Here is a 13,524-nt window from a genome sequence, read left to right as displayed (position 1 = left end):
GGGAAACTCAGCTGGCAGCTGCTAACTAGTATTGCAGAGGCAGGGTCACTGGCCATGCTCCTTGTTTCTAGCATTGGGTTTGGTTTTTTTCATTCAGTGTGCAAGTAAATTCTCTGTCTTAGAAAGACAGCTAGAATTAGTGAGCATCTGAGGCAAAGTTGCTCTTTGCAAAGAAATGTGTTGTGGGCTGTAATTTCTTAAGAATCTTCTGTAAATTATTGTGACCACCTCTGGTCTACAGATTAGCATGTACATGACAATGATGCTTGGAAAAATACTCTGTGTTTCTTATCTCACCTCCCCAGAAAGCAAGCTGGAAGGCCCTTGCTCAGCAGAAGTTTACCAGCAGTGAAAAAAAGAGGAGGCAACATTGTTTTCTGTACAGAATTGTGATATATATTCATAGGGATCACTTAGGCAAAGACAAGAAGCCATTCCACATAGAGGAACAGCAGAGCTGGGGTCCCAGCACAAATACACATCTCCTTATATGTCTGAAATAGAGAAAATGAGGACAATTCTCATGTAGACATCAGGCAAAATCCAAATCCCCTTGGTCTGAGAAGTGCACCTGCAATTGTTGTTGTTGCTTGTGTGGCAGGATTTACGAGTGAGGCATTATGCAGCTTTAAATTAGAGGAGATTTCATCTCTGTGTTTTGCTTATGCACAAAGCTCTCTGTTTATCTAGGGAAACTAAGCCCTCTGGAGTTGCATTTGACCTGGGTAAGATGCCTTCAGGTTGTCAAGTAGTTCCTTAATTAGTTAATTTTCTTCTTTGCTCCAAGGGGTGAGGATATTATTTATTCTGCACTCCCAGACTTTTGTTAGTCTGCATTTATGTATTTTGTCTTCAGAATGACCCAGCATTGGTCTGGCCTCCAGGGTAGCATGAAACACCTTTCTGGCAGAGACAGTAGTTCAGACTTGACTAATGGTGGAATACTGATAGCAGCTATAATAATTAAAGCATTGCACTAAAATACTCTCGGGTGCTGTTACAAAGTTAGACTGCACCCCTAAAATTCCAGAGGAAAGGCATAAATTTCATTTATTTCCATCCACCAAATGAGCAGTTGTCTCATTCAGCAACTGGAGTAAGCTTTCCTCCCCTCTGTGGATGTTCCATCAGGACACAGTTCTCCCAGAGGGTCATGGTGCAGTTTACATTAAACTCAAGATTAAAATGGCATTGAAGCTTTGCTCCTATATTTTCTGCACTGCCTGAAAACAATTCGTGACCTACAGCTAGTCCATTGGCTTATTGCCTGGGTGGTGTTAACCCACACGTATCCAGGGGCCAGGGAGTTCGTGTTTGTTCGTAGAGGAACACTCAACTCCTTTGCCTGACAGATCTGGAAATCTCTGGAAGCAGTGGGGGGGAAAGTTTCTCCAAGTACAGGTCTGAGCAAATTGGATGGAACAGGTTGAATGTGTCTGTCTGTAGATGAGGGATGAAGAAGGGCACGGCTGTGAACACAGACTCGGTCTGCTGGGCAGACGGTTAATGGGAATAATCTGTTCCCCTAGTGCAGAGCACTCACTTCTAGGTTTCTTTCTGATGGAAAATTAATTTCAATCTACAAACACTGAGGATGTGACTTCAAAATGTCCATGAGCTGTGGCTAAGTAGGAAAGAAACACCGGATGACATAGAGTGAAAAAGGGAATCGATTTTCAGCAGGCAGGTTCGGACAGGAGCAGCACACACAAATGCTGAAGTCTACAATGGCTGTAGCATCTCAGAGTGAGGAAAGCATCAGCCTCTGTCCTTTGCCCGCTCCAATTCACAACTATGCTGAAGTATGTTGCCTGGTTTAGGCTGTCCACCCAATTCCTTTCACCCTGAGTGAACAGTAAGCATATGCTGGCCTGTTTTTCTGAATTAGGATAAGAGCTCATAAATATAAAAATCCCTATATGTTGAAGGGGTATTGCTGCTGTCAGCTGTGGGCCCTAGATATTAGCTTTGTGCTAGACAAAAAATGTGGCTGGATATTTTAGAAAGGTTTTTGTTTCTAAATGTAACCAAAATTAAATTAGGATGCAGGAGTTTGCTGAAGTGGCCAAAATAATTCACAGTTAGGAAGAAGTTCTTCACCACGAGGGTGGTGAGGCACTGGAACAGCTTGCCCAGGGACATGGTAGAAGCTAAATCCCTGAAGTTTTTTACAGCCAGGCTGGATGGGGCATTGAGCAACCTGATCTAGTGTGAGGTGTCCCTGTCCATGGCAGGGGGGTTGGGACTGGATGATCCTTGAGATCACTTCCAACCCTGACAATTCTGTGATCCTAACTATTATTAACATTTAACTTTTAAATGCATGAAATTGTTGAATGCTGTGCTGTTCACCTCTAGCTAGCCTTTAATTTAAACAAAAGCTATAAAAGTGCAATTAGGCTCTAGTCCAATGTAGCACTTCAATATGTTCCTAGTTTTAAGATTACGAGTAACCTCACTGAAGTGAACACAGGGTTGACTGCTTTATTTGAGTAGGACATGTCATAAAGTGGTTCTAATACATGAAGAACAGTCCTGCAAGTAGCACTGGGAAAGATGTAAAGAGGAGTAAAGTCCCATCTGCACTTCAGGATCTGGGTGCTTTTAGGTTTTGACAAAAGCTGGTTTTGCCCAGTGATTTATCCTGCAGGGCTCTGAACCAAAGTTCACTGAGATCTTTGAATGCGCTCCATCATCTGCTGTTAAAAAGGCTTAGTTTGTCAGGCAGCTTCCTACCCCTGTCTTCCACAGGAAATACATATGGCACATGCACCTTCATTTGTCCTCTCTGCTTGACTCAGAGACATGCTTTTTTATAGACATGCTGCTACTACCATCAGGCTCTCTGCTCGATCCCATATAAAGCATCTAAACATCATGGATTTAATACTCCCATTTTCAGTGCTAAATCAATGTTCTTTATGCATTTGTTCTTGGAACATTGCTCCATTTGAACCATAATTCTTCTCACCTAACATAAACTTGGTCTGTTTTCACTCTGATAGAAATTGATCATTTAAAGCAAGATGAAAAGCCCTCTGACTACTGTTTAAACATTTCAAGGCCAGTGCTGGTTAGTCAAAGCAGCTTCTGCATCAGCTCAGCACGCCAAGTGCTGTGATTACCTTTCTGGACTACAACCAGCCTTGCAGCTGCTGGGACAAGGTAAAATTGAGAGCTTCTCACTACAGATTTGGCAGGCAGGGAGAGGATGGGTTTACTCAGTTGATGACTGACCTCCCATTTGGTGGTTTACTCCTCCAGCCTCCTATATTTATACATAGGTAGAAAGAAATATTCTGCCACATAACTGGATTTGAGCAGAGATTAAAGCTGGTCTCCTGTGAAATACAACATGAAAAGCATTAAAGGAAGGATTGTTTGCCAAACATTGTTGTATGTCCTCCCAAGACCATAAAAAACATTGTTAGGTGAAGTAATAGTAGAAAATTATTGCATTCCTCTATCCTCCTCCTTACCATCAAACTGAAATGTGACAGCAAACCTCTAATGAAAACCATGAAGAGCTCTGCAGCAGTTACCTTGAAAACTTCTTTATTGCCCTACATTTCTGGATAACACTGTGATACTCAGCCTCTGTCCAGCACCAACAGCATCAGCTGAGGGATTGAGACAGTCAAAAATTAAAGAAAAGTGCCTTGAATTTTTAATATTAAATACTTGCAGGAAATTTTTAATAGTCAGAGATAACTTTCTGTGTGTACATATTATTATCTGAATAACAAATAGCTTCAAGGGTACAGCAAAATGTTCTGTGCAAATGGAAAATGGGGAGTTTGCTCTCATGCATTATTTATTGAAAATTATTCCTTTGATTTCATCCTCTCTACTATTTTCCCCTTATGTCTGACATGGACATGGAGTGAAATGGGAGAGACACTTCGGAGAAGGTGGTATCTTAAGATATCTTGTCCGCGTCGGGGTATTTAGGCTGTTACCTTCTCACTCCCCGCAGACGTGCTGGGATTCACTCTTCCTTTGCCACAAAGATCCTTTTTGGGGATTTTGATGCATCACCCTGAGCAGAAGAGGACTTCTTAATGGGAAATCTGCTAGCCCCCGCTGTAGGAAATGCAGCTAAATAGCTGATTTTTCATTGCTAGCTGGAGAGTAATAACCCTTGGTGGCAGGAGCAAGAAGTGGTGACACAGAGCAGCAGACAATTTTGTGAATGCATCCAAGGTAACATTTTCTGGCTTCTTGAATGGCTCTTTGTGAACCTTCCCTGCTTGAAATATGAGCTCTTAGTTTTGGAGAAGCACTGAGATGATGGTATATTCTCTCTTCCCCATAGACAGCATATTTCCCAGAATTAAGCTTCAGTTGCCCAAAAGGTATTTTGCTGGTAACGAACTCCGACTCAAAGCACTGCTATTGTGAATTGGCAAAATGCCTTTAGTTTTGCCTTTATTTAATATCACTTCATTGGTTTCACTGATGTCCATTTCGCTTCACGTTCACAATTCTCCAGTCTTAGAGCAGAAGTTTGCAAGATCATAGAATGGTTTGGGTTGGAAAGGACCTTCAAAGACCACCTAGTCCAATCCCCACTGCAGTAAGCAGGGGCATCCTCAACCAGATTGGATTGGTCAGAGCAATCACCTTTCTGTTTATTTCTGTTTAATTTTTTAAGACAACTCTTGTCTAGTTTTTACCTTTAAAGGATGAAGGCTAAAAATCTAATTGGAACAGGGGCCAGGATCTGTCAGAAATCTCGAACAAATAAGCCATTAGTGTTTAATCACCTAAAATTAGGCAGAATACGTGTCACTTGGAATTTAGTTGGGCTCTTCCTTAAACTTAAGTGCAGCACCATTAAAAATGCAGTCTCAGGGGGGATCCATGTTCATTGGGGGTTTTTGAAAAGCATTTGAAAGCAGATTTCAGCTTCTCCATTAATTTCCAATCAGCCTAATGCTTTGTGATGCAGCATGCATACAGCCACAGGCTGATCTGAATGGGCACACTAGGGGATAGAATGGAAATTTCTTACAGATGGTATTTCAAAACATATTAGTGAGTAAAGTTAAGTTACCAAAAAAAAGACAAGTACTTTTTATTGCAGAGGGATCTGAGCATGAGCTTTCAGCCACTTTTCATGCTAATAAAGGGGCTTGTTTTGAAAGTGATTGCAAGTTCTTTTAGTGGTTTTATATGCATAAATCAATGTGAGTATTAGATGTGATAGCATGCTTCTGCTATTGTTTGCCTGAGGAAAGCCAGAAATAGCTCACTGAAATACAAGCCTCCTATTTTATGTGTGGGGCAGCTACTTTTGAAGAGTCTAATAATCCTAAATGGAAGGGTTAATAATCTTTAAAAGTGGCGCTGTTGTTATGCTGCATATATTAATGTTGTCTGTCTCTTGTGCTATCAGTCACTGACAGTTCTCAGGGCTTTCTACCACCCACAATTTTGTCCCAGAGAAGGGAGGAATTAAGCCAAATAGAGCAACAAGTGTGAGTTAGTCTTAGCTGCACTGGAATTTAAAAACTGGATGGAAACAAGTACACTTGAACATGTCCAGAGAAGGGCAACGAGGCTGGGGAGAGGCCTCGAGCACAAGCCCTACGAGGAGAAGCTGAGGGAGCTGGGGTTGTTTAGCCTGGAGAAGAGGAGGCTCAGGGGAGACCTTATTGCTGTCTACAACTACCTGAAGGGTGGTTGTAGCCAGGAAGGGGTTGGTCTCTTCTCCCAGGCAACCAGCACCAGAACAAGAGGACACAGTCGCAAGCTGTGCCATAGGAAGTTTAGGTTGGAGGTGAGGAGAAAGTTCTTCACAGAGAGAGTCATTCACCATTGGAATGTGCTGCCCAGGGAGGTGGTGGAGTCACCATCCCTGGAGGTGTTCAAGAGGGGATTGGATGTGTCACTTGGTGCCATGGTTTAGTCATGAGGTCTGTGGTGACAGGTTGGACTCGATGATCTTTGAGGTCTTTTTCAACCTTGGTGATTCTATGATTCTGAATGTCCAGGTACTGACAGGTTTGTTATAACATTTGCAGAGGTGGAGTCAAAACTAGCCCAGTTTCTTTAGCTGTTACTTAGAGGAGGAAATTCATGCACCAAATCCTTTGTTCATCAGCACTGATGGTTTTCTGGAGCTGCCTACACTACCAAGCTTACAGCACCAACAGGACCTGCACTTGTGTCTGCTCTTCCCCAAACAAGTTCAGGAAAAAGGAGAAGGTGTTTGACTTTTCTACTGTATGATAAATCAAAGTGGAGGCTATCCCACAAAGCAACATAGACTACAAAGGAATAACCACAGCAAAAAGGTATCTTCTGGTGCCATTTTATTTTCTAGGCTTTTTCTGAGAGCAAATGTTACATCTCTTTTTACCTGGGTTGTAAATACAGTGGGCTGCCTCTCCCAAGATACACTGAGCATTGGCGTTCTGTGCCACCGCTCCCTTGTTCACAGCTGTGTCTGTATTACATGATTCTTGGTGAATGCAGTCCTTGAGCTGCAAAGCAGGAAAAGAAAGTAAAGCAAGTCTTGGGCTGAAAAATTTACTGTTTGGGTTTGGATAGGGCAGGTTAAAAAATCCATCCTTAATAGAAAGAGAATGTTATGGCACAATGCAGTTAACACCTTCTATTGAGAAGGAGAATTAATTAGGAAGGAGCTGGAGCCCTCTGCCTGACAGATTCATGATCCATGAAGCTAATCAGTTTTGTAGCCTGTCATTGCTTTTGCCGTAGACCGGTCAGCAGCTGTATCCCGTGCTGGGAAAGCAGAGGTTTGCAGCTTGTCACATTTTCACAGCTGTGCCAGTGAATGTAATTCTAGGAGTTTATTTCTGCATTTGAAAAGTTACTGTTACCTCTAGCACCAGTTGCAAAGGCTCTGTGGCTTTCTGGAGCAAGAAATCAGACACTGAGCTACCCCCTAAATTTAGTGATTGAAGCGTTGCAAATCATCTGTGCCCACAGAAGTCAGGGCAGCATTTACCTACTAAAAGGTAACCGTGTATGTAAGATTACTCCAACCTTTGCTTTAACTAGGATCTAAACATACAATGACCTGGTGATTTAAAGTAGTATTTGTTAGCATTAGCCAGTAAGGATTCAATAATATTTTTAATATTTATCTTTGCCCTTCCATTGATCCTGTACCCTGCTCAGCCTCTTTGCTCTGCTGTGGCTATAAAACCAGAGCACAACCATTCTGCAGCTTTCAAGGCATGGAGCATGTTGGGGATTTTCATGCTAGAACTAGAGAGGCCATTTCTTCATGCCCAGCAATTTCACCAAGTTTGTGAAGGAGAGAAACCCACAGTCATCACCATCCCAGTAGTTCATTGGAAAAACATATCTTGTATTAAATACTTTAAAGATTCATGAAGCAGCTTTAATTTCGTTTGCATTTCTTCCTGAAGGGTAAAGCTGTCAGAAATCTCTAAATGCATTGCCTAATCCATTTCCAAACTCAGTACATTAAGGTCTGCAAGCAAATCCTTTTTTTTTTTCTTTTTTGCAGTCTAGCAAGTATGCAGAGAGGAGAGAAAGTAGGAAAGACTTTTAATTCCTTGGTAATACACTGCTTTACCTGCATGGTTCTAGTGTCAGCCCTTCACTGACAATAGTGCAGCTGCAAAGGACTGTAAGACCAGTGCTGATAAACAAAGGACTTCACATGTTTCTGCTGGTTCAAATACAAATAGTTTAAATACAAACATCAAAAAATGAAGGTTCAGACAAAAGTAAATTTCCTTCCCTTTAATTCCTGCAAGCTGACAGGGCTGCCATGAGCTGGCTTGTGTGCAGCTAAGAAGCTTTTGTTTTCTCATTGTCCCAGTTTCTAATCTGTGACCTTTTCTATGTTAGTACATGGTTTTTTTTCCCAAGGTCCTGGTTTGGCAGCTGAAGAGCCTTTCCTGTTTTCTTATGCTGGCTCACAGCTGGGCTTAGGGAGCTGGGTAGGAAATGTTCATTGCAAGGGAAAGAAAGAGTGAAAATCTTCTCCAAAGTGGAGAAAAATGATCTGACATCAAGCGCTCTGCTACCTACTAAGGAAATACCTCTGAGCTGCCAGCCAAGCTCTGCAGAAGCCAATACAGAGCAAGAACATTCAAAGACTCTTCCCAAGCCAACAGCAGGATGCTGAGGTTTGATGCTTGGCACGTTGTACGAAGGTGCCTGAAGGGCTGTTTCACATACCAGGTCTAATCCATCCTCAGCTGGTCCATGGGTATGATTAGCTGTGGCATTGGCAGCCTTTGCTTGGAAACACCAGTCCTAAATGCACCCAGCAGTGTGTTCCTCTACAGCATACCTGTGTCCCCTGGAGAGAGGCACTGCTTCTCATGCAGACCTGAAGTCCTTTACTGGTTTCACACTGTGAGACCCGGTGACAGTTCATGATACTAATTTAGAATCAACGTAATGTTAAATGAGAGCTATGCCTGGACAACTTAGATCATCATTAGCTATCACAGAGGTTAAATGTATGCTCAAAGTCCTTCACAAACTCAGTAGTGTTAGACAGATGTTAATGAGGCCAAGATTTGACTATCAATTACTGTAGGTGTTCTCCCTCACTGGGTTGCCATAGTCCATAGTTCATGTGATCAGACCTAGTCCAGAGGAGCAGAGACCATGGTGGTACTCAGCTCCTTTTCTTGGCAGAGAGCTGGTCCTAGGTCTGGTGCTGTTGACTCCCTGAGCAGGGCAGCCTCTGCCACCCAAGAAGGCTGCTTTGAACAGCCAGGCACTTTACTGCACAGTATCAGGGCTGCCAGAAAGGTTCTTTCAGTGGTCAAGTTGAAACATACAAGGATGTGCCTTGTTAGGACACCTTTGTACAGTTTGATGTTGTCAGATTCCTGTTACTTTTCTTCTCAAAATAAAAACAAGTGACTAGTCTCAAGTTAAGCTCCTCCATCACTAGCTCATAGATTTCTTGCCCTGTGATTTTCCTGTTTCCATACTGCTGCTCCAACCTTTTTCTGAGAAGATGCCCTATGCCTTATTGAAATTGAATGGACTTGTTATAGCCTTAGTTTTCCTGGGACTTCTCTGGAATGACTTCTCTCCTGATGCCAGGCTCCCGGGACAAAGCCAAGGTCTGCACCATGGGGGACTCCACGTGTCCTCCTGACGCTGACTTTCTCAACCTTGCACACAGGCACAGTGAGTGAAGGTTGCATTGCAATGCACTCAGTTTGTTGTCAGCACCCTGCCAAGAATGAAGCTGCAAAGGTGTTGTAAGGTGATAATGGGCATGGTTTTGCTTTGATGGTAGAGCATCCTTGAATGTGACTTGTTAATGTCACTCTTTGGCTCAGGGTGTCAATTGCTGGTTAGAGTTTCTTGGAATGAAGGAAGTATTAACTGTAAATTGCTGCAGTTGGTATCTAATTACAGAATACACTGGGAAGCTCTTGGGCAAGGGGCCAATAAAGCACTTAAGCACCCACTGATTTTGAAGGAAAGGCCCCTTGACTGGGATTGCTCCTGCTCTCAGACATCACCAGAAGTGTTTGCTAGTGGACCAGCATTTTCCCCTGACTACCTCAGCACATCCATCTCATTTGCAGAAGTGACTTTAAAGAGTCAGGAGTTCAAGGTTGACTGGAAGTCTGCAGGAAATAAACCCCTAAATCACTGCTGTACTTTGAAAAGTCTACTCAGCTGGACAGCTTCTTTCGTTGTCCTTCATCCTTGCTGTAATAAATAGTATTGTGACAGCTTTTCAACCACTGCTAAATTGTGAGGTTTGCCTTTGTCCCTCTAGTTGTTCCTCTTGCAAGATTACCCAAGATATTCTGTTATGCAGTGGTTGGAGTGTTCTTTCCAAATGCAGACATAAAGTAGTTTTTCATCTATGTCCTACCAATGGCATCCTGGCCTGCATCACGAACAGTGGGGTCAGCAGGAGCAGGGAGGTCATTGTGACCCTGTACACTGCACTGGTTAGGCCACACCTCGAGTACTGTGTCCAGTTCTGGGCCCCTCAGTATAGGAAGGAGGTTGAGTTGCTGGAATGTGTCCAGAGAAGGGCAACAAAGTTGGTGAGGGGCTTGGAACACAAGCCCTGTGAGGAGAGGCTGAGGGAGCTGGGGTTGCTCAGCCTGAAGAAGAGGAGACTCAGGAGTGAACTTACTGCCATCTACAACTACCTGAAGGGAGGTTGTAGACAGGCAGATGTTGGTCTCTTGTCCCAGGCAACCAGTACCAGAACAAGAGGACACAGTCTCAGGCTGCACCAGGGGAGGTTTAGGCTGGATGTTAGGAAGAAGTTCTATACAGAGAGAGTGATTGCCCACTGGAATGGGCTGCCTGGGGAGGTGGTGGAGTCACCATCATTGGAGGTGTTCAGGAGGAGACTTGATGGGGTGCTTGGTGCCATGGTTCAGTTGTTTCAGTGGGTTGGATTGGTTGATGGGTTGGACGCGATGGTCTTGAAGGTCTCTTCCAACCTGGTCTGGTCTATTCTATTCTATTCTATTCTACTAATAGAAAAGGAAGAACTGACAGGAGGAAGAGAAGTAATCAAAATTACTTAAGCCAAGGGGGATAAAAATTCAAATCAGCCTTTTATCTAAAGCAGTCCGTGATGCCCCACAATGTATGTAATCATTGAGAACCACAGCAAGAGAAGCCTTCTGAACCAGAGAGACCATGGAGTCACAATTAAGACAATAATGCATCGATTTAATGTGATGAAAGCCAAATAAATCAGAAGTGGAGGTTGTGGTGTAGGTGTGCTGGGTTTAATGCTTGAATTAAAAATACTGATTTTCTCAGAATGTAAGTGGGAGGGTGGAGGAAAAGAGCTTGGGATTAGTCCTACTCAACCTTTCAGTCTGGACAGGAAAATGTGGCTGGATGCCCAGGTGTTTCAGCCCATTTACCAATAAAACAAATACTTTTTACTCCAGAAAAGGTCAGCAAAATTGCTTGATCAGAAAAAGGAAGTCCAGCCTAATCTGAGAATAGTTTGGTACTGTTTCAGTGGCTCCCTGCTTTTCCTAGCCAAAGTACTTTTTTTCCCTCACATATGGTCCCTTCTAACCCCTGGTTTCATTCTACCTTTCCTTTGATTACTTTGTCCCCCTACATTGCAAGTGCCGCTTTGATTGCCCTCTCATTCTTACTGTACTCCCTCCTTCTCTTCCACATCTGCCTCCTTGCTGTCTCCAGACTTCAGCCAGGTGGTTCTTTGCTTCCTTTCATTCCTTCTAGCTCTAAGTGCTAATGTAAGACTCCACCAGAATGCATGGCCTGCATTGGGCTCCCTCCTCTGCCTCACTTTTATCAGCAGTGCAGCCACTCCTTGGGTACCAGTCTGATTTACTGAGATGCAATTTGCTATTTCCTGCTGATACAAGTGAGGCTCTGAAGCAAATTGCTATCAGAGCAAAGTTCCCCCCATCAAGGGAAATCTTGCAGGAGCCATGTTTTTAGCTGATGGCTCTTTCCTGTTAGTGAGGTATTCCTGGTGGACTTCTTTGATGTATTGGTGCGGTCAAGAGGAAAATCACATTCAAAAAGCAGTTCAAACAGGAGGCTGTGTCAGAGCAATCACAACTCCTGTAAATATCTGTCCTTGTTTCAGGTTTATTTTTGGAGCGTGTAAGAATGCTGCTTAGCCAGTTTTACACAGTGGTCCTCTGTATGGTACAGGCCACCAAGAACCTGCTAGTCAGTAGCTATGGTAACACTGTAATCAATGGCAATCAGGTCTCTGAAGAAATAGTGCTGGGATGAGCAGGAATTTTGAATAATTACACTTTACTAGGATTCATAACTGATTTCCAGAGGTTACTCAACAGTCAAGAGATTGTCACCCTCCCTACCCTCATGACTGCTGGTACTGGGGGGGAAAAGTGATTATTATGCCAAAGTAATGAGCAAAGGGGTCAGAAAGTTTGATAAGAGCAGGAAAAGTCATTCCCTGTGATATCATTAGCAGTGTTTTAGAAAGCAAGTTCAGTAATTGCTATGGTAATTCTGAATGGATTTTGACTGTGAGAACACACATGAAATGTTTTAAAGTTAGCATCTTTGTTACTGGGAGAGAATTCCACTGAAATAAAGCAGTATGGTGCTACTAAAAGGAATGGGCTGGGGGCTTGGGAAAGAGCTGCTCTGTGCTTTGTGACTTCTCCAGGCCTTGGTTTTTTCTTCTCAGAATGCTAACGTATGCAGCAGTGAGCAAGCACAGAAGGAAATTGTGAATCTCAGGATATAGTTGCCCAGCAAGGTGACACTCAGTTGGAGCAGATCTGTATCTACTTAAAAGGAAGTTGTATTCAGGTGGTGGTTGGGCTCTTTTCCCAGGCAACTTGTGACAGGACAAGAGGGCATGGTACGAAGCTGCACCAGGGGAGGTTTAGATTGAATGCTAGGAAGCACTTCCTCACAGAAAGGCTGATTAGGCACTGGAATGGGCTGCCCAGGGAGGTGGTGGAGTCGCCATCACTGGAGGTCTTCAAGAAAAGATTGGATGTGGCACTTGGTGACATGGCTTAGCTGAAGTCATGATGTTAGGTCATAGGCTGGACTTGATGATCTCAGAGGTCTTTTCCAGCCTCAATTCTGTGATTCTGTCATTGTGCACTGCAAATATTTTAGCAAGTGTGTGCCAGCACAACAAAGAGCATGTGCTTGCTACTGCTGCACAAACTGCAACATCAGAAAGGGTGGCAAGTGCTCTTTGTACAGGCAAATGCAAAGTTTGCTTGAGTGGATCTTGATTTAAGAAGCATGAGGTCTAATTATGAGTTAGCAGCAGAGGTTCTGATGTTTTCCCTAGGAGAACAGACAAACTGTAGTGTTGCAAACCTCCTCTGGGTTCTTTTTGAGCAAAGTCATTGATAATCCTTTGGTTTTCAAGAGGTGCTTTTAATCTTCCTAACTGTGAAAGCCACTACAAGCCTGAGTGCATGCAGATGCACTTTGGTTTTCACTGAGCTGATGGAAAGTTTGCTGCTCCTGGCTATGTTTCTGCTTTTTGAGCTTTTACCACATCTTTAGTTAAGAGTTAGAAAGAACAAAGCCTGCAAGTCCAAATATGCTGGAGAGGAATGAGGAGAGGATACTCTCCAGCTCCCAGTGGCTACTTGGGTTTTAATTCTTTCTTTCTTCTTTCTCTCCAGGTGCAAACAGATAACCTACCCAGATGACCTGCCCCAGATCTCTGTGGTCTTTATATTTGTAAACGAGGCACTGTCTGTCATCCTGCGTTCGGTGCACAGCGTTGTGAATCACACCCCATCGCACTTGCTCAAGGAGATCATTCTGGTGGATGACAACAGTGACAACGGTGAACATAAGTAACTTTTCCTCTCAGTATAGAGTCATAGAATCAGAATTGTTAGGGCTGGAAGGGACCTCAAGGATCATCTAGTTCCAACCCTCCTGCCATGGGCAGGGACACCTCACACTAGATCAGGTTGCTCGGAGCCACATCGGGCCTAGCCTTCAAAACCTCCAGGGATAAGGCTTCCACCACCTCCCTGGGTAACCTGTTCCAGCGTCTCACCCCTGTGGTGA

At 43.5% G+C, this 13,524-nt stretch overlaps 1 protein-coding gene across 2 annotated transcripts in view; it reads left to right on the top strand.

Moving 5' to 3' along the window:
* GALNT9 (polypeptide N-acetylgalactosaminyltransferase 9) overlaps nt 1-13,524 on the top strand; it is a 175,208-nt gene that overhangs the window by 43,711 nt on the left and 117,973 nt on the right. For both annotated transcript variants that reach the window (XM_009911015.2, XM_054172907.1), the window contains exon 3: nt 13,128-13,294. In XM_009911015.2, the coding sequence (XP_009909317.1) occupies nt 13,128-13,294 (167 nt within the window). The remainder of the gene's footprint in view (nt 1-13,127; nt 13,295-13,524) is intronic.

The sequence above is a fragment of the Dryobates pubescens genome, chromosome 25 (assembly GCF_014839835.1).
Source record: "Dryobates pubescens isolate bDryPub1 chromosome 25, bDryPub1.pri, whole genome shotgun sequence".
Lineage (NCBI taxonomy): Eukaryota > Metazoa > Chordata > Aves > Piciformes > Picidae > Dryobates > Dryobates pubescens.
The sequence above is the reverse complement of the archived record's forward strand: the minus strand, read 5'-3'. Positions and strand labels throughout refer to the sequence as shown.